The 21,509-nt window shown below is 37.5% G+C and overlaps 2 protein-coding genes across 3 annotated transcripts; one reads left to right on the top strand and one right to left on the bottom strand.

Annotated features, from left to right (window-relative positions):
* Positions 1-5,162: 5,162 nt before the first annotated feature.
* LOC148860928 (uncharacterized) lies at positions 5,163-8,599 on the top strand. Its single transcript, XM_088941672.1, has 2 exons — positions 5,163-6,791; positions 7,940-8,599. Exons 1-2 carry the CDS (start codon positions 5,963-5,965, stop codon positions 8,026-8,028), a joined length of 918 nt encoding a protein of 305 aa, XP_088797798.1. The 5' UTR covers positions 5,163-5,962; the 3' UTR covers positions 8,029-8,599.
* Positions 8,600-11,532: 2,933 nt separating this feature from the next.
* On the bottom strand, positions 11,533-20,612 carry LOC148860927 (pectin acetylesterase 12-like). 2 transcript variants are annotated; one of them, XM_088941670.1, is made up of 12 exons: positions 19,743-20,612; positions 17,913-17,995; positions 16,403-16,532; positions 16,202-16,275; positions 15,229-15,315; positions 15,026-15,150; positions 14,014-14,074; positions 13,220-13,273; positions 12,882-12,959; positions 12,616-12,721; positions 12,374-12,519; positions 11,533-11,957 (listed from the first exon to the last, which is right to left on the bottom strand). In XM_088941670.1, exons 1-12 carry the CDS (start codon positions 19,921-19,923, stop codon positions 11,850-11,852), a joined length of 1,233 nt encoding a protein of 410 aa, XP_088797796.1. In that variant the 5' UTR covers positions 19,924-20,612; the 3' UTR covers positions 11,533-11,849. The 2 variants fall into 2 exon arrangements, with proteins under 2 accessions (XP_088797796.1, XP_088797797.1); XM_088941671.1 differs by lacking the exon at positions 19,743-20,612 and adding an exon at positions 19,543-19,740.
* Between the last annotated feature and the right edge of the window lie 897 nt (positions 20,613-21,509).

Raw genomic sequence — 21,509 nt, 5'->3', positions numbered from 1 at the left:
GGATTTTTTTGGTCTCTAAACACAATGGTGAGGTCTGATTGGCCAAATATGCTCAGGATGTTGGAGATCTATGGCTGATAAGTTCAAACCAATGAGATTTATTGAAATAGAATCTATGTTTGATGAATGGTCAAACAAGGGAATTTTGGGATGAAATTTGGTGAGTAGGCACTTTTGAACGTCCTAAACTTGAGGGAAGTGATGGATTTTTTGTTAGAGGTTTAGTTTGGGTCAATGGTTTATCAGTTAACGAGACGGTTTGAAATGGAATCACACTATTTTAATGGTAAAATGGAGGAATTTGGTCATAAAATTTGATGTTGAGATTTTTTGGGTCTCTAAACATAGTGGTGAGATCTGATCAGTCAAATGAAGTTGGGATGGTGGATGATAAGCTCTAATCGGTGAAATTTGTTAAAATAGGATCTAAGATTGATAGTGGGTCAAACGGGGGAGTTTTAGAATGAAATTTGGCAGATAGGCACGGATTAAGGTGAAGAGTCAAATGGATTGTTCTAATCTAAAAGAGAAATGGTTAATCTAGGTTTTCTAAATCAGGGCTATCATAATAGAATTTTGGCGCTTTCATGGTTGATCGTTGTAGACTTGCAGTGGGATTCACTAATTGATTGTATCCTAATGATCTTGAGGCAATGGATGCATTGGATCAGGGTCGTTAGAAAGGAAGTTGGCATGACAAATGGTGGATGTGTGACTAATTTATAGTTCCTAAGTCTGTAGGCCATATTTGATTAGATGTCGATATTAATATCAAGGTTTTCATTTGTCCTGTAGATTGTGTCAAAAGAGGAATTTTCGGCTTTATAAAGTCTCAATTTGATTTGGTTTTGATTCCATGTTTTGGGCTCTAAAAGGAGGGTACAAAGAGATAGGGTGAAGGGATCGAGCAAAATTTGGGTGCTGATAAGAGCGAATTCAAAATTTGAATTCATGCACTTGATTCAAAGTTCAAATTTACCGTGCGTGCTAGAGCACCCTTTAAATTGAATTAGGCAAATGGATTGAGCTGATAGCAAACCAACCAAACCAATCATTCCGAGTCAAATATCCACTACGAGCTACTCCCTTCACCGAACCAACCTCAACTCGGGAGTGGCGGCAATTGATGGGGGGATAATTTGGCCCTCCAGTGACATTGCAACACGTGGCACCACAAAATCGTCAAATGACATCTCAATGCCATGTAAGCATCAACCTTAAGAGTACTTCGGACATATCGCACCTATCTCGGCCTCCCTGACCCCACCTTGGCAGGACGAACTTTGGATAGCTTAGATGGTATCAAGTCGGCGTAAAAGGCGACCTGCTTCCACTGACCTAGCCGAGATCAAGTTGGCGACCTGTACAACATGGTAGGCGACTTCATGAGCGGGCTATCGTCTCCGACTCCTTCAGGCTCACATCGCTACATCAGTAGAACTGACTCTCATCCTGCCTGCTTCGAGGGCAACCGGATAAGGATTATCGCTTTACGTGGAGTCCATTTTTTAGCGCAAAACCACCTCCGAATCAGACGGACCAGTGATCTCGGATGCGCTACATAAAGTCTATGACAAGTTGCGTGTGTACAAAGGCATCTCATTCCTCAAGAAAGGTACGTGCAATTTAGCATTCACAACTCTCTTACTTTCTAGCTCTCTAAATACACCTTGCCAACTTAAGCATTGGAGTGCCTAGCCGGGGTAAAGCAACCCGGACACTCTGACTTCTCTCTTTGTAGCTCGACCAGGCAATCTCATCAGTTCAGCATCCGAGTTGTCTACCAATAGGGAGCACCAGATCACACATCATCAATTACTACAAATGATTAATAAAATTAAATTTATTAAAAAACATTTGTTCATATTAAATTAACAATAATATTTTCTATAACTTTGAATACTTTTAGTTAATTAATAACAAATTTTGATTATTAATTTATCAATTAATTAATAATAAATAAAATTATTCAATGTTTCTCAGATTTTCCCATGCATTGCACAGTTTCCTACTAGTGTGTATGTATGTATGTGTGTATATATATATATATATATATATATATATATATATATATATATATAGTTAATCAATGTATGAACACAGGTTGACTCCTCTCAAAACTCTTTACACACCTCTTCCCTAGATGGGATAGTTTTTAATTCCTACTAGTTTCTACTAAAATGGGCAAAGATAAAATTTTGTAATTCATTATAGGACCATGGTTTTTGAACCGCCTTTGACTCAGATGGTTGGACTATTCGGCCTAGGAACCATCTAGGTAACTGGTTCCATTTTACCCCAAACCCGGTCCTTAGCCAAAAACTGTTGAATTGGTCAACGACTCGTTGATCTGGGCAGTCAAACCACCGACCCATTCAATGGTTTTTTGCCATTTTTTATTTTAATTATTTTTTAATTTTTTGTCATAACGGGTCATCCATTCGAACCAGACGATCGAACCGTCAACCCGAAAACCGGTGGCTAGAACAATTCGAATTTCAGGTCATTTTTTAAAACATTGTATAGGATGATGTTTGAGAAACGTACCCTCCCATCATCTCAATTAAGCCTCTATATGCCAAGGGAACATCCTCAATTGATAAAATATTTCCATACATCTGGATCCCTAATCCCCTCATACTGATATATCCCCCTCTTCAAATCTATCACCTAATGAAATACTTAGGTTGTCTTTTATATCATTGCTATTTCTACCTGAAACATTTTGGGTTGATCAATAACAATTGGCATACAATAGGCATTACCTAAAAGTGCATATGTATGAGAGGCTATTTTTAGAAACATCAAATTGGTGTTTCTTGGTCTAGGGGTGAAGTCTAATTATTCTAAGTGAAATAACTCTCACATGTGATGTAACAACTCTCTCACCAATTTGTAGTGTTCAACTCAAAACACTTTAGGTAGAAACAACAATGGCACCAAGCACAACCTTAGTGTTTCAAACTCCCCTCCTTCATCTCTTTGAAATCATGTTTCATATTCTTTATGAAGGTTGATGAATTCTTCAAAAATCATAACCAACATATAGAATTCTCATATTTCAAAATGGGAAATTGAAAATGATAAATAGATTTAAATCATAATAAAGGGAAGAGTGCAAAATAAATGCATAGAATTAAGGGTAGATTCAAACGAAATCGAGCCAAATATCTAGTTATTCAAGCTCAGCTTGCTAAAAAACTATGAGGCCTATGCTTAAGCTCGAGATCGATTTGATCTAGAGATTTGAGTTTGAATTTGGCTCAACACAAAATCTTCTAAGTTCAAGCTTGACTCAGCTCGAGCTCAATTATAAGCAAAACATTCTATAAAAATTAATATATATATATATATATATATGAAAAAAAATATTTTTTTATTTTGCATATAAAAATTAATTATCGTTATATATAATATTTTTATATATTCATATCCACCCGTACATGGAATTGAATGACGAAATCAATAGATTTAAATCAAAATAAAAGGGAAGGGTGTAAAATATATGCAGCCTATATTGAAGAAAAAGTTTAAGTTTCTACTATTTACACACTACATTTGTAACTTAATTTCTACGTAGGAATTAGGATATGGATCCCATGACAGTACAAACCTCTCCCTCTCTCCCTCTAGGATGATCCTACTGATGAAGTTTTTTCATATGGACAAATTACTTGACCAGAGGTACTGAGAGCACATGGGGTCGTGTGCTAGCATTTTCAATTTGGATGGAGATGGCTGAAGTTGCCGTCTACTCCCCTCTTTCGGCCGGCATATTACTACTCGATACAGTTGGGTTGGAGTTTTCATGTAATAACCATATACAATACACCTAATCTTATCTTCTTGGACAAGATGCCACTGCATCTGCATCTCCATAATACCATCAAATCATATCATCATATGATCATATGCATCAAGGCTCACTGGTCGATGATCTTTCCTTTCTTTTTTTTTTTTTTTTTTTTGGTATTTTATATAGTTATATGTAGCACTTGTATGTTGGTTGTATCGTCTCCTGGTCCCACATACATCAAGCCCCACAAAGGTCAAAGACGTCATAAGCGGAGCTCTCGAGTCTCATCTCATCCAGTCATCCCCTAACCCCAACCCCTCCTGCTCCACTAATTAATATTGTGTTGCCCTGGCCCAAGAATCAACATCAGGAAAATGATATCAACCATACGATCTATCACCATCGCATTCACAACTGATGACCAATCAAGCATCGATGAGTGGCTTCAGGTGATCCACGCTTAAATATTAATAATAAATAAAAACCCTATTTCTTATTTGGCGTCAGATTGTCCTGTGCTGAGTTGCTGCAGGCGTCGGGCATCCGTTCCCATTCTCATTTCTATTCCTCTCTCAAGTCTCATGAATCCGTCCTACTCCTCTCATCTTTCATCATCATCAATCACTACTTTATTCAATGTCCCAATTCCCAAAATCATTCGAGTACGTGAGAGTTCAAAGCAAGGATTCCATATTTCCCCATTCCAGTCCTCTTGACCACAGCCACTAAGTTTTTAAGTGATTACGTACGTGTCCATCACAACATAATCACCACCGTCCGTCTTAGGGCATTCGCATCAACGGCTCATCAAGCGACGACTAGCCAATAAATCAACGGCTGATGATGGAATGAATACATAACAACAATCAATCGACCACTTCTACGTAGTTGATGTTGATGATGAGTTGAGTATGTATTTGATTATTGAATTGAAAGCAATTTAGTGGGTGGGGACATGAGCATGGGACCCAATGTCGTTGTCAATCGGATAAGCGCGCGATTCTCGTGGCGTACAAGTGGCCAGGCCACGTGTTACAACCATTAAGGTGGTGGGTCCCATTTGACTTGACCATTTCTCTGGAGTTTGGAGGAGTTGTTGGCTTGTTTCCTTTTCTTTTATCTCAAACTCTCAACTCTCAAGCCGGGCTTTTGTCGTTTTGCGAGGGAAGGAAGGATGAAGAATGAAAGGGAACAGCTTACAGCTGGACCTGGTGAGCCTCGGAAGCCGAGCCGTCCAGCTCCAGGCTCCAGCCTTCAGCCTTAATTTAGAGAAGCCCGCACATACAGCTCACGTTACCAGAATCACGTATGATTCAGAACTCAGAAATTTCCACAATATTTATTATAAATTAGTTAGTTAGTAGTAGTACTGAAGATGCAAGAAGAGAGAGAGGGCAGAGAGACAGTCTGCCTGCCAGAGACAGAGAGAGAGAGTGGGGATTGAAGAGGGGGAGAGAAATCCAAATCCACCATCCACGCCGGCGGGAGCCCAAATTACTTTTACTTGTGTTTTGGCAACTGGGCCACGAACCACGATGGAATCGCCCACCGGCCAACTGCCACCATATAAGCCGAGCCCGACCCAAATAGCGCCCCATTAAGACAATAATTGAATGGACACATGGGAGACAGTACAAAAATTCTATAGCCAATGAGAATGAAACACGATGACACCCCCCCCCGGGCTCCCCCATTTATTGAGAGTGAGCACTAAAGCAATCAGCACTGTGCAGTCGTCTTCCATTCCCAAATCCCAAACCAGTCAAGTCCCACTTGATGATCGATGAACTTGTAACTCATAAAGAAGATAGGGTCATTTTGGAAAATCAGAAATATAGAAATTGAGTATATATGAATGATTCCTGTTGCCCACGTCTCTTTGCTCTCTACTCTAAGTCCCCTACCCTTATCATCTTCTATCCTCCTCAATTGCAAGAGCTTAGCATTACTGCACATACCCAATAGCCCAATTCCAATAATTCACTTCACAAACACAACCCCACCTTTTGGGTTTTGGCCGTTTGGCCTCCTCCTTCCTTCTAAGAGGAAGAAGAAAAAAGGAATCCACATCTCTCTCTTTCTCTCTCTCTCTCTCTCTCTGTTCTCTTCCTCACTGATCACTTGATTATTTCCTTGTCTTTCTTCGTAATTATTCTTGAATGAGCAATGGCCTCTGATGAAACTATGACCATCCATTATTCATCTATGCACGAAGACGAGGATGATGTCGATTACTGCATCGATGAGGATGATCAGCAGGACGCCCATCATCTTCATCATCATCCCTCCACTTTATCCAGGCTTTCCATGTGTACTTCCAGCAGCCTCTACGATATTGACGATGAAGACGCTGCAACGTACATGTCGCGTTTGTCCATCGAAGACTCCGACGACGGAGACGACGCCGACGAGGAGTTATCCGATGACAAAGAGGGTAAGGGCGTCTCCGATGTGTCTTCCGACTCCGACAAGGACCCCACTTGCTTCTCTCTCCCGGGAACACCGCCCAGGAGGAGAATTCGAGGGGGGAGTCTGAGTCTAGCTGACATGGGTGTGAAGAAGTACTCCAGCGAGAACGAAGCTGAGAAGGACAGCCTCCACCGAAACACCATGAAGAAGAAGTCGAACTCTTCCAGAAGGAGAATAATCAAGGAAAGATGGCTGGAGAGAGCTTGGGAGGAGAAGAAGAAGTACAACAACCACAGCAAGGCGGTGGCGGATGAGGATGTGACGATGTTGATGATGATGATGGAGAACAGCAACAACAATCAAAGTGGTGATCAAAGCGAGTGTGTGGTGATAACCAGGCCAAAAGGAGGGAGAAGGTCACTGTGTATGGACTTGGAGGAAGTTAAGGCTTGCAGGGATCTTGGGTTTGAGTTGGAACACGAGCGGATGTTGGAATTTCCAGGTCGTATTTCGATTTCAGGATCCACCATGGATACTAGCAGCGGTAGCAATTCGCCAATCGCCAATTGGAGAATCTCCAGTCCCGGTCAGTTAATTTCAAAAACTATATATAACATTAATTTCTCATCATTCCACTACTTAATTAATAAACAAAACGAATCCTTTCTTTGTCTTTCTCTCTTCCTCTTCATCTTTTATTTAACCTGATTTACAACTTAAACAAAACAAATGGCTTTTCAGAAACCAAAAACAAAAAAAAAAGCTGGAGCATTCATGGGCTTTGGTGGGATTCTTTACAAAATTAAACTAGTCATGTAATGTAACAATTTCTGATATTTTCCATTTTGTTTTCCTTTATTAGTTATATTCTTGGAGTTCTAGGTTTCAGTCGTAATGAAGATATTCTGATCCATTGGCCCTGTGCCCTTAACTTGGAACAGAGAGAGAGAGAGAGAGAGAGGTGGGGGAACAAAAAGTGAGACCATACACATGCAGAGAGACTGGAACCTTTGGGGACAGGCATGTTCACTGGGGGCAATAACAGACCTCATCCCAAAGGGAGGACAGTGACGCTGAATGATGATGAATAATAGGGGATAGAGTTGTCATCTATATTTTCTTTTTTTTTTTCGTCACTGTTATTTCTGAATTCAACAAAGAAAAAAGTAAAAAAAAAAGGAAAAAATCTTGTCTAATTTGATGGCACGTGGGACATTCTTTGGGTAACCGACCTCCATGGATGGAATGAATGAGATAGCCAACCCTCATTTGATATTCCCTTCCACTCCCCGTCATCACCCATAGTGAGCTTCATCCGTAAGTAGTGGCCACTGATTTTTGAGAATTTCTTTTTCCTAAAAACAATTGTGGAGATAATTTACACCAGGCCCATGAAACTTATTTTGGGGGCCCGTGATTAAATTTCAAAGAAAAAGAAGGAAACCATCTCTCTACTGGTGCATTGCCATGGCATTGGTTAATGAGATCTCCATTCCAAGTTTGGATTTTTGGACCCACAACCAAAAGGCAAAAGTAGAGTGATTAGCATTGATCATCATAAATCATGAATCATGATCATCACCTGACTCAGACTAATGATCAGTGAGCTAAGCCCAACTTGGCTTGACTAAACACTTAAACAGGGATTCTGGTTCTATAGCAAGTTATTATTTTATTGAATTGTTTGTAATTTTCTGGTATTGACAGATGATTATTTTTGTTCTCTTTTTTCAGGAGATGACCCACGAGACGTTAAAGCTCGGCTCAAGGTATGGGCACAAGCAGTAGCACTAGCATCTGCTGCTTCTCGTGTCGTCAACTAACTGATAACGTTTGAGTTGAACTAGCGATTCCGATTCCATTCCTTTTTTTATCACCATCCGGATTATATCGGATAGACAGCCATAGACATATACTGATAGACATTATAGGGATTTCCAATTCCTTAATTGTTATTTCTCAGAAAACGCAATAGATTTAGAAATAAAATTTTGTCTCCCTAGTGTTAATTAAGAGTGTTTTTTGATGAGGAGCGTCTGTCCGTTTTTCCAAACATCACTTCCCTTCCCTGTAAATCCTGTAATGTAAAACTGTAAATATAGTCAATCACCCTCCATGGCTGACGAGTGACGACTGAGACTGAAAGATCGGGTTGGGTGGTTGTATGTTTGTATCACCATCGCCACTTGTGTGGTTTATCAGAGTCTCGTGTTAGAGTTACAGTCATAGAGAGCCAGCAGAGAGTGAGATTTCTTTTTCTTATTTAATTTATTTTTGTTTATAATTGATTGGTATTGTAAGTAAATTTTAATTTTCATGTTTTCAAAGGTGGGATTGATGTATCCATTGAAATGCGTAATTTGAGGTCCGATGAGCTTTATTGCACAAGATAAAGACAGCTTTCATGGCTGATGTTGACAAGCTTACACTGCTTAATTTGTATGTTTGTATCACCATCGCCACTTGTGTGGTTTATCAGAGTCTCGTGTTAGAGTTACAGTCATAGAGAGCCAGCAGAGAGTGAGATTTCAAAGGTGGGATTGATGTATCCATTGAAATGCGTAATTTGAGGTCCGATGAGCTTTATTGCACAAGATAAAGACAGCTTTCATGGCTGATGTTGACAAGCTTACACTGCTTAATTTGTAACAAATAATTCACATGTGAATGTGAATATGTGATCACAATTCACAATCATATAAAAGTATAAAAACTAAGATATATACATACCTACCGAAATTCTATTTTAATATAAATGGAAAAATCTATTCTTTACCAATCAAAGCATCCCATGAATTTTGATGATTGATCACCTCTTTATTTATATATTGTCTTAAATTATTCCTATTGTTTCTGATAATTGATATGGTTAAGTGTTAATGAAAAAAAAAATGACGAATTTACTCTCCATTATTACTCAAATTTTTAAAATAAAACCCAATTAATAAAAATTGTTAAGAAGATAGAAAGATATTACTGCTTTTTCTCCATTTTCCGTCTCTATCTCCACTTCCATCCTCCTTGTCATCTCCCTCACATAAATTGAGATAGCATCGAATTGCGAGGTTAGGTTAGACGCTAAAGCCCTCCATCCTCTCTCTCCCTCTTTCAAGTCTGAACTGTTCATGAATCGATTCCGACAGACTTCGTTTTCTGTTTTTTTTAGGTAAGATAACAGGATTAGTGGAAAGAGGATAGAGATGGTGGAGAGATGGTGGAATGCTAGAGATATTAAAATTAAATAAAGACTAAAAGACTCGTAAAGTTGTACAAGGCTATAAACCTCTTTAAAACCCTACTATCTTCCTTTCTTCGCTGGAATGCTGATTGCGTTCTATCATTAATTAGAGAGGGAAAACAGAAACGAAGAAGAGCTCGACTTTATTTTGGGCGAGATGACGTTCGCCGAATTCCCAACGTGCATGATAACTCATAACCATTCATATCTCCTCCATCAACATCATCACCGCAACAATTCATCCGTAATTGCAATCCAAACCCTTAACTGTCTATCTCTCGAGTCCGCCTTTGATCGTCTCAATCCTTCCTCCGCCTATTCTTCTCAATCCTTTGGTCAATTTTAGTAAATTGTCAAAGACGAAAGGTTGTAACCAGCTCTGAGTTTCCGCTAATGGTCCCCAACGTCCAGCCTGTAACCAGCTAAAATATTTGTTGAGGGTTGCAGGGTTTTATCGTCTCACTAATCTGCTTCCATAAAAGATCCAAATATCGGCACAAGCCGATACGGGCATATTGGCCTGTGTCGGTGCTTTTTTTTTATGTTTTACTTTTTTTTTCAAAATCGGTTCAAAAGAACCATTTTAAGGCCCGACCACCCTCTAAACCAATGGCTGACCCGATACAATCCCTATAGGGACATATCGGGAAGCCAACCCGATACAATACTTTAAACCTTGATTGAAACTATAGACCACTGGTTCAACTATAAAAAGGCATCTTATGGTAAAATCATCTTGCCCAAACCAAAAGGAGAATTTTTTACCATAAAAGGGTAAATTAGGGATTTTCAAAAAATATAAATCATGTGATATCACATATGAACAGTTTATTATGGAATGTTAACGATAAGGGAGGTTTTAGGCAATTATCGGAAAAAATAGGAGTGGTGCAAAACAATAGTTAAACAGTGAGTAGAGTGTCAATTAGCTAAACCATAAGGGTAGTTTAAGAAATTTGCCCTTTTTTAATAAACGTGGTATTGATCACCTCCTTTAATATATTAGTAGATTGGCTCTAAGTTTTTCGATATCATGTCCTTCCAATATAATTGTCCAAGATAGGGGTGAGCAAAAAAAACCGATCAACCATACCGATCGATTTCGGTTCAACTTCAATTATTGATTTTCCAAAAAACGGTACCACCAGTTCAGTTTAGAAACAGGCAACCAAACTGTCAGCACCCCTAGTCCAAGCCATATCCTAATTATATGGGATGATCCACATAAAATCCATCTCAACACTCCATTATTTAATCCTTTATTACTATTTCGAACCTGATCCTTCTATCCCCTTTGAACTTGCCAAAAATCAATTCTTACGAGTGTTGTAGATGATCTTAAATGCATGCAACCAAAACCGGTTTAGTTTAATATCTCTCATTTTATCAGCTATTGTTAGAGCCAATCCTTTTATTTTTTAACCCTATCCTTTATAGTTTTTACACTCATGTATCTCAATCATACACATTTCTACCACTCTTTTCTTTTGGACATGATTCCTGGCTGCCCAATACACATAATAGTCTATATGCACCCCTTTCATTTGCCTGTAATATAATTTTATAGGCAACATCCCACCTCATCTTCTCCCTTGTCATGAATTATTGACCTCCAATCCTTGGTGCACCATGATTTGCACTTCTATTATTATTTAATTTACATAACATATATCCTGTTTTACTCCTTATTTTAAATGTTTTTTAAGATATTTGTCCATAAACTTAATTTTGCATTTGACCTTTCATTTTATTGAATCGAAATCATTTCATTTTGAGTTGTCCTGGGCATTATAATTAACTTACTTATAAATAAATAAATATATAAATATGCACTATACGAATGCTAATATAAGGTAGAAATGAGTTCAGATCTTGAAAATCTTAAAATGCCATCTTTTCCTATTTTTATAAAATACCACTCCGGAAAATTCACTTGATATGATGAATCCAAGCTTTCAAATATTGAGACACCTATCAAATGACTAAATTCCTTACTGGCTTAGTACCACCCCAGCATTAAATCCAATGACTGCCAAAAGGTTCATATGTAGGCAAGATTATTATTTCGGGTTATACCATTAGCCACATATAATTGAAGGTGCCCTCTGTGTTTGCCTTTTAGTCATAATAATAAATTTCAAGCATCCATTCATTGTACTCCAACTATATGAATATACCAAGCACATATCAATGGAAATAAATCCATAATTTGAGAGGGGGGAAATGAAGATCTGGCATAAAATACCAGGTGCAGAGACGCCTCTTAGCATAGCTTTTGCAATTGCCAATGCCCTTTCAGACATGCTCTGCCATTATTATCCATACCAAGTTCCATTGAATGAAATAAATACCTTTGCAATTAGAAACCACATAGAAACCACAAAGGAAGGGCCTATTCGTAATCTCTCACTTGAACACCAGATTATGACAGGTCTTGTCACAAGGATACTCACAATCAATTGCCCTGACTCCTGCGCGATCAAAATACCAATCCCCAACAGATTGTGCAATCCCCTACATATTCATAATCAGGTCAAAATGAGATTGATTTGATGAAAGGCATTTCAAGATAATATACAGTATAGGATAGGACAGCAGGGGAGAAATTAATAGTTTCAACCAATTCAGTTACAAGTCACACTTAAAAAGAACAAGTACCATGGTTTCCTGGTTTGAACCTACATTGCTTGCCATGGTCATGCTGCAGCTATTATTACGTTTAGCCTTCATGTTTCTGAGGCTTCCATAGCTGCTTCTCTTCCGCTTTCTTTTATATGGATTATTCTCAAGTTATTTTACAAATATCTACTGTACAAATAAATGTAGGAGGGAAAGATTGAAATGAAGACCTAACTAGGTGTCTACAACTATTTCTTTAATTTCCATTTGATGTTCTGCATAACAAAGACAGTCAAACGCATAGGAGATACCTTGTTTCCAATAAGGGGAGAATCATCTGCAAACCATGTATCTTGTCTTTCAGTCTGGCAATGTGCAAAACATGAATTTATGAACAACCCATTTTTCCTGGACATTGAAAACCCCTTGATAGCATTGAGCATTTGATTCCTGAAGCCTGTTACAGAAAAATGAAATTTCAGTTAAATGATAAAGAAATAAAGAAAACATCTAGAAACAAACTTTGAAAAGAGAAAAATAACAAAACAAGCACCTTGCAAAAATTGGATCTGTGATGCAGTGCATTGTGCATGATTCAATTTACATCCACGCCAATAACCATGAGGATCAGCTGATGGTGGAGCTAAACTGGCCTGGAGCTGATAGAAGGTAAAAGGAAATCTAAATTGTTATTCAGTTAATCAATCATATGGCCTAAATATTATTTAAATAGGCCAGCAGAAGATAATTCATGGTTGAATAGTTGTTATCATATTGTCAATCAAGTTGAAAGTGAATTTTTAAGTCATGAAATTATACCTGCCATGCATCGTAGGCTGCATTCAGAAGAAAAAGTGGTGTCTGAATGTTGGCAATCAAGTTCTGAGGGAAGAAACACTGAAAAGGGGGACAAAATCCAGAAACAATGAGAAAATAAATGAGAGAGAAACTAACTACACCATTCCTGTAAGCAATCCAAAAAGAAATAAAAGAAATAAAAACTTAACCAATCCTGTAAAAAAACTTTAAAAATGAATATCTAGAATCATAATATATGACTCTTCTACTACACCATCCAATAATGTATTTTCCTTTCTTTGTTTGTAATATCCAGACCATGTTTTTCTGATACACAACAAGAAACGGGAAAGAATTACCGAAGTTGGATCCAGGTGGTTAAGACAAGTGCTTGGCAAGTTCTTCTGCACTCCCTGTTACAAGCATACAGGTTTCCATTAGCTGCACAACCATTGCATGGCAGGTTATCATGCCAAAGAGGTAAAACCTAGTAAAAATGATTTAGAAACACAAAGTTAAATTTCCTTTATATGCAATTCCATTGATTCAACTCAATCAGTACTTTAGCTTCTAAGTTTCTGGGTCCAAAAGGTTTAGGTTCTACTGTTTACTGATACACTCCAGAAAATTTTCCAAATTATCAAGTCTTCCCTTGAACAAGTATCTAGATGCTCAAATGAAATTCTCAAGTAAGGACAACTAATGCAAACCCATAAAGAGAAACTTCAAAAATAAGCATGATAAGAACCCTCAGTAGATCAGCATCTTTCATGTTCATAGTCTAAATTAAAGGGCATACTAGCTCCCCATAGAGCACAGATGACTCATTATCCATGCATCACCAGTAGAAAATATAAACATACACATGCAGGGGCAGAGAATGCAGTTAGTCACCATAAAAGACACACCACTTCAAAAACTTCACCTGGTTAGATGATAGCAAACATTCAATTTATGAAATCCTTTTAGTAGTCGGGAATATTACAGTAAAGGTCATAACAATGACTTGACAATGAAGAGAATAATGATGACTTTATAAAGCATGTAAGAAGGCAGTTTTCATCTTTGGAGTTTGATATTTTACCTTGGCAGTTACTGCATAATACTACTAGAACAAAAACCACTTCAAGAATTTAAATATTTATTCTTATACCTGCAAGCTGACCACTCCTCCGTACATATTTCTTAGAGTGCGGCCACCAGACACATCAACCCTATATTCCAAATCAAACACAACATTTGAAGAAGCAAGAAATTGGTCAATAAAAATCAAAGAGAACAATTGAAAAAGCAGAAAAAAAAATAAGGGAAAATCCTTGAACCTCTTCTAAGTTTACTAAAACGTCCTCTAAAGGAGATTGACCTCCCTTGACCCCTGTTGACTGACATGGCAGGATAAAAAAATACTCCACTTATATCACCATCATTTGGTGTCAGCATATGATTACACGTGACATTAAGTTCTGCTAAAATCCCAGTAGTGTATCTATTTAGCTTGGCTTCAAGTCAAATGGACCAGAATGCCCATTATGGATTAATTTAATATATGTAAATATTTTTTGATGAATTTTAATATATGTAAATATTGACTACAAAATATGCCTTCTCAGGTCAAAATAGAATTTTCTGCATGTACATCACCCATTTTTTAGTTTGGAAGATAATTACCAAATATCCCTCAATAAATTAATTAGCCACATATCATCCAATACCTATCTGTCCATTGAAATTTTGTAAAAGTAAACATCAAACTTTGGATTACATGCTAATTTTTAAACGGGCCCAAATTTTACAGGAGGCATATTTAGAGGATGAGCTTCAAAATTGATGGTTTTGGTCTGCTATAAAGCCATTAATTTGGCCACATCAAAACTCAGGTGACTTCCCACAGCTAGGGCTTTTTTTTTTTGCATTAGATTCACATAACCAAAACCCCATAAAGGCAACTTTGATATTTCTCAAATTCTATCAAATTTAACAGCAAAATGATTCAAAGGAGATTTTAAGATTTTTTTTTGGGTAATAAAGGGGATTTTAAGGATTAGGGTGAAACTTAACAGAGGTTTTTGTATTTGGTAAAACCTCAAAGGAGGTTCAAGGATTTTTCCCATAAAAAGAAAAAGAATGAGGTAGTAACTAGTCAAGAAAAGAGTTTTAGTATTTACACATCAAGGAATAGTCCAGCATCACTTAGGCACTTCACTTTTGTAGTTCTTGGAAATAGCTCCCGAAACTCATCGCAATGTAGTATAGATGCTAGACCTCCAGCAGAGCATCCAGAAAGAAGAGCCTGAAACACAACTGCCCACAATTACTACAAGAATTGAAACGATGGCATAGAATTTGTGCAATGTGGTAATAATAAAACCTGGTTGGCATATCGCATTCCCTTTGACATTAAATCTTCCATGGCAGCTAACCAGATGCGCTGTCCTCGGAAATAAAGTTTTGCAACCTATAGACAGAATCACCAAATTTTGTTACAATTACAAAATACACAAACACAAACACACATCCAGAGAGAGAGAAGAAGGATAGCACCATATCTTCAGCATTCTAGATAAGATAAAAGTCCTCCATGAGTCTGTCTATTGAGATACTAGTTGCTGTAGTTTGTTAGTCGTTATTAAGTTTCACAGTCCTACTTAGCACTGCTTGCAGAATAAAAATGAGAAAATAAAAGATGATCTAACATGCTCACCAACTTCTGAAAGGGAAATTTTTTTCCTGTGCTCTGCAAACCTAAGCAGAATTCCAACAACTGATCATCTTGTACCAAGGAGTTTGGTCATTGATAATCAGTGTCTTATGCCAGTCAGAAGTTGAAGATGTATCTCATCTACTGGCATGATGCCCAGTCTCTTACCGTATTTTGTGCAATTTGTTACAGTTGTTCATGGTAATGGTTGTGCCAGGAGACCTGGCTTCTCTGGTTGCAGCCTGGCCATCCAAGGCATTCAGTAGCAGCAAAAGGAAATAAAAGCAGCTAGTTCATGGGGCCTTGTGCTGGGCTATATGGTTGGAACATAATAGTAGAGCATTTAATCAAACTGAGACAGAACCTGAGTGGTTGATTGGGAGGATTAAGAAGTGCTTGTTCGAATGGGCAACTGTTCAGTAGGAGTTCAAAGGCATGAAAAGAGAGCAACACATAAATCAATGGAAGAGGATTCATTTTGTTGATTTTGTAAATAAGTGAATAGTGATCACACTATATTACTTTTATATAGCCGTATAGATCTATGTGATCACATCCTGTACTTAGTTTGAAGGAATCTGTCCCTCCTTCTGAGTAATATAATTCAATAATCTTTATCTTTCAAAAATAAATGCCCACCAACCTCATCTTGGCTGTCCCCGCTAAATGATGCACCGTCACAATAGCGAACTTTTACTCTATTCCAATTGAAAAAATCTACAAGCATTGAAGTTACAGAATATGAATTAGGGGACCATAAATGTCACAAGAAAAAGATAAGAATAAACAAGAGCATTTATCTTTTATGTAGATGGCAAGTGAGGAATGTCGTTTGAAAGAAAACCAGGATTTTCTTCAGCTTTGTTGCTCAATATTCCGGTAAATGGTATCTGCTTCTCCATATATGTTGATGAACCCCGGCGAGTTGTTTTCCTGTAAACACAGTTTCTAATAGTATTGCACCAGCCTCCACCCTGCCATTCAGGTTTTCAAGGTATTTAGTAGGGCATCTTTAAGATGCATTCACAAATAACATATTTTGAAGGTCTGAAATAAATAAACCATCATATAGATTACAGCAAAAGTTATTGACATGATTTTCAATTTTGTTGAAATTTTGGCATTTCTTTTCCATTTTGACTGCCACTGAAATGAAATACTAGTATGAATAATTTTTGAAGGTTTAGATAATGATATGACTGAAAATAGGATTTAGATGTAAAGAAGAGGAAAAGTAGGAAATAAAAGAGATAAAATAAGAAAAGTTATGAGACATTTTTTTCTGAACATAGAATGTTTTTCATCCAATTCATTTGGTATGTAAAAATTACAACAGTACTAAAAAATTGTGTTTCATTTTAGAGGATGTCAGAAACTTCAAGACAAATCTTCCATTTTTGAGGAGACTGAAACCTATCATCATCCTCATCATCTAAGCCTTATCCCAACTATACGGAATCAGCAGAAAGGTTGAAACCTATCTGGAAAAAAAATTAAAACCTTGCATGGTATGATATTGATGTGTACTGGTTACTAAATACTTCATGATCACTTAAAACATTATGTTTAGCCATGACAAAGCCACAAAGGTTCTAAATATCAAGATTGCATACTTTTTCTTTGAATGGTTCCAAACTTCCATGACATTCTGAATATACACTTCATCTCCACTAACATAAGTAGCTCCAACAAAATCTCAAAAGAGAAATTCATAGTCTGGAATTTTCTGATTAATTTCATTAAAAAAACTGACATAAAAGCAGATTAAATACCCTAACTAACCGCTAAGTTCTTAATTTCTTATCCTTATTGAGTAACCCATTTATATTTTTTATTTGTTATGACGAATGCTAGTAAACAACTTTACATAGCTCTTTGTTTTCCTCACCCTACAGATCAGGTGCAACCCATAAAAAGATATGACCGATCTTGTCTTGAAGTCTGTCTTTTCATGGCTCCCACCATGTCTGCACGGCAAATATTATTAGTGAAACTGATGACACTTGCAAGCAATGGAAAAAGAAGATTGGCAGAACATATTATAAAACACAAAAGGGAAATTAGTGAATGATGGCATTCTCAATTTCCTCATTTGTATTTTCATCTGCGCATCTTTTGCTAGAGCTGTTTTGGGTAAGATTTGTTCTGTTAAATAAATGACATTTGTGCAAATATTATTAATGAAATTGATGACACTTGCAAGCAATGAAAAAAGAAGATTAGCAGAATATACTATTGAACATAAAAAGGGAATTAGATTTATCAAAATGGTTTAGCCTTTTAACATGGAACAACAATATGACAACCATATTTTAATAGTCAGATATGTTTTGCTCCAAACTTTTCTCACTCACCTCCAATTGTATGAGCCAGCTTCTTGCTCCTGATCCATATCCACGATGCAAGTGGTACCCGGGTAGAGTTCCATCCAAGCAGACTGCCATCAAAAGATACAAAATCAGTTATGTCAGGGACTAGAAGTGTAGATTTCACGATAGATCAAATATCTTGTGGAAACAAAATCAATCTTAACATGAAAACAGCCAGAAAAGTCTACATAGTTCTTGACTTAGTAACATGGTTAACAAGTATAGAGCGGTTTGAGAATTACAGCACGCATAAGCTAGCTAGAGTACAAAATAACCCTACACTAATCATAAGCCACATCATCCTAGAAAATCAGATTTTCAAATAGAAGTTTCCAGGTGTAAGAGCATAGAATTGCAGACTTCCACAGACCCAGCTAAGTGCATTCGGTCCAATCCAGTCTAATAATCAATCCGGGAAATAATGTATTCAAAATTTCCAGAAGCCTCTCCACTAAACAAAGGCAAATTATGAATAATAGTTATTTGGATAAATTAAGAAACAGCTCTCTTCCCACATTTCCTCAGGAAGTCCTTCCACTGATATTCTCTCCTAGACCCTTTTCCTCAGAGAATCTCTTTCTCCTCTTCCTTCTCTCAGATCATCGGCAGTTCACAAAGAACTATAGGTGGCCTGCCTTGCCACGGGGTACATAGTACAGCCCCTCCAGGGTCCAGCCAATTGTCAGTTTCCTTGTTCCATCCATTCCAGACTTTCAGAGTATACCAAAGGTGGCAAATCCATGGTATTTACACCAGGAAACTAGAGACAGAGGTCCATGCCTAGGATGGGGTGCGGGGCAGTCCATTTTCCTCCATGAACCATTTCTCCCCACCTCGCTACCCCCACGAAAGAGGAGGGAAAAGGAGACAAACCGTTAGAGATGAAGAACATTAGGTAATAGGTAACTGTCTCAGAGATAAACCCCAACGATAATAAAAGAAAAAGAAAGAATATTTGATAGTTGTTGAAATTGTTTTAATCTAGTGTGATGAAAAATTTCTACAGCCTAAACTTGAAAAGTTTACAACAATATATAGGCTGTTGCCGTAGAAGAAGAGAAATTGGTTTAAATTAATAAAGCAATTGATGGAGAAATTACTCCAGATGAGAAAACAAAAGAACACAAAATCGGCATGAAGACTAACTTTAAAACAGATCTCATTATTTACTGAGAAATCATGCGGTTGCTTTAAATTGAAGACTGAAATAAGAATAAAGTACAGGAAGGGAACAATATAAGCGAACATAATAACACCAAATGCAGATCAAATGAAACATGAGAAAAATCAGGATTGATATAATCAAATATGACCTCCACTACAAGAAAGTATTGCAAACGCGGGACAATCTATGCATAAAACTAAATCATTGGGAAGACACTGCAGAATAAAACCTTAAGCCAATAAATAAGTCATAATGGAGAAAAATAAATGTATAGATGAAAAAAGCAGGAACAGAGAAGTCGAATGATTAATTACAACTGAAGGCACGACGACCAGCAGCACATAAACAAAACTAAAATGCCAAAGCAGAGGCAAAATCGTGTGCATGATTGTAACAGAATGAAGTGGAAAAACTAAAAACAGAAAAAGAAAAAGGGAGAAACATGGGAACCTATTAACACGGTTATGTCGTGAGTCGTGACCACCGAGAATAGTTTCATTACAAATTTCATACCAATAATCGCTTCCAGATTATTTACCTTCTAACAGAAATTATTCATACTGAAACTATGATGAGTAAAAAGCTAGCAACAGGAATAAAAGAAAAAGTATAAACGAAGGGGAAAAAAAGGAATGCTGACTGAAACATACCAGCTCCTTTTGCAGCAGCACCTTGAATGAGAGTGAGACCCACCATCAAAGGATTAGAAGATACCCCATAACCATAACCCTCCACATAAGAAACTTCTGTCACATTTAAATCCTCAAAACCGTATACCCATCTAACAGTTAAAAGAAGGACAACGAAACCGAAAATCCGAGAAGACCTCATGATTCCACTTCTCTCAGAAGCCCTCTCACTTCTCAGTTCCACTAAAAATTACATACATTTGGGAAAATACAACAGCCCAACTGAGTTTTAAGCAATGGAAAACGATAGAGACAACTGCCCAAGAGAATTAAGTTCCAAAAAATGAACTCTTATTAAAGATGTAGACAGTAATGAAAACCAACAGAGATTTCTCTCCTGGTTCCTTCTATTGAGCTAAAAATAGTAGGCCATGTAAAAGGGGAAGCGAGTGATTCTTTCAAGTACGGAATCAACCGACCGAGAGAGAACGGAAGGTAATAGAGATCTTCAAGAAAATATTGGCATTTGCTGAACGACGACGTTGTCGTGTTTTGAGATTTTTCCCTCTCTCTTCCTCTGTCTCGGTGTCTCCCTCTCTGTCTCAGAGGCTCGAACACACGTTTCGAACCGAGTGATGATTCGATGGGCGCACTCTCACTGTGTAAACCATGAACATTCCCGAGCACACCTCACCATCATTCGTTGGTTTAAAATTTTGTAACGTTTTGTGTATTACAACCAATAAGAAATAAACACGTAGGAGAATCCGATGAGAGCGTGCTCGTTAGATCACCACTCTTAAAAACTTTTTTTTACCTATAAAAGAAAAATAATTTGGTGCGATTTTGGTTTTGGAATCTGCTTTCCTTTTCTTTCCCTCTCTTTTCTGCGGGGATGAATCATGAATGATAAAATTTATCTATTACCAAAAAAAAAAGAATGATAAAATTGATAAACGAACGGAATCCTCGTGAGTCGTGTGGCTCACAGCTGTTTCACTTGTTATAATCATAAATGCTTCGAGATTACCATTTTTCATCTTTACTCCCCAAATTTTTTCCTTTTCGGCTGTGACATGGGCTTAGTAGGTGTTTGGCATCCAACATTGCACCGTTTTCTTGTAAAAATGGTCGAAGGCATATGGATTGTTTGGCACTGGTAGTGTCATATAGGCGTTTTCTGAAAAAAATATAGCACTGGTTTTGTTTAGTATCAGTGCTAGCAGTACCGTTTTCAATATGATCTATAGAGTCTGGTTTCAGTCAAGGCAAAGCCCGTTCCAACAGCCTTTACAGCCTTGCATTGGGAATATCTCCGTAGTTATGTGATTTATTAAATGGGAGATATTCCCAATGCAAGGTTGCAAGGGGCTGCTCGAAGGGTGCAAGCACCGACTTGCCCTGATAGAAGCCGAACTCTGATCTATACCATCAAACACCCAAGATGATGCCACATCATTGCACCATTGGCATTAATATGTCGTTTTCTCATAAAACATTAAATATGGCATTGCTCCAAACCACACTTTCTCGATTTTCAAGGCAAGGTTTAGAGCAACATTTTTTTCTAGAAAAATAGTACCAAACAAGAGAACTTTGGATCTCTTGTGCATGCCTACCCACAATACACTACCCTCTGTGAATTGGGAACATCTCCCCTTGCATAATACTATGCAGAGGATAAGATGTTCCCCATGTGTTGTTACGATAAATATGGGCAAAGTTCTCGTGGATAGGAGATCCGAACTCAAACAAGAGGGCATTGTTTGAAGCACTGCTGTCTCTGAT

The sequence above is a fragment of the Nelumbo lutea genome, chromosome 4 (genome assembly GCF_056320005.1).
Source record: "Nelumbo lutea isolate HS-2025 chromosome 4, American lotus-T2T, whole genome shotgun sequence".
NCBI lineage: Eukaryota > Viridiplantae > Streptophyta > Magnoliopsida > Proteales > Nelumbonaceae > Nelumbo > Nelumbo lutea.
Note: the sequence above shows the minus strand (reverse complement) of the source record. Positions and strands in the feature narration are given on the sequence as shown.

What these genes read in the sequence shown, in the direction of transcription:
- LOC148860928 (XM_088941672.1), top strand. Translation starts at nt 5,963, where the DNA reads ATGGCCTCTGATGAAACTATGACCATCCATTATTCATCTATGCACGAA. An exon ending in TTGGAGAATCTCCAGTCCCG is followed by an intron (nt 6,792 to 7,939) that starts GTCAGTTAATTT and finishes CTCTTTTTTCAG; the next exon opens with GAGATGACCCACGAGACGTT.
- LOC148860927 (XM_088941670.1), bottom strand. Translation starts at nt 19,923, where the DNA reads ATGAGGTCTTCTCGGATTTTCGGTTTCGTTGTCCTTCTTTTAACTGTT. An exon ending in CAGCCTACGATGCATGGCAG is followed by an intron (nt 12,722 to 12,881) that starts GTATAATTTCAT and finishes ACCTTCTATCAG; the next exon opens with CTCCAGGCCAGTTTAGCTCC. An exon ending in ACAGATCCAATTTTTGCAAG is followed by an intron (nt 12,520 to 12,615) that starts GTGCTTGTTTTG and finishes TTTCTGTAACAG; the next exon opens with GCTTCAGGAATCAAATGCTC.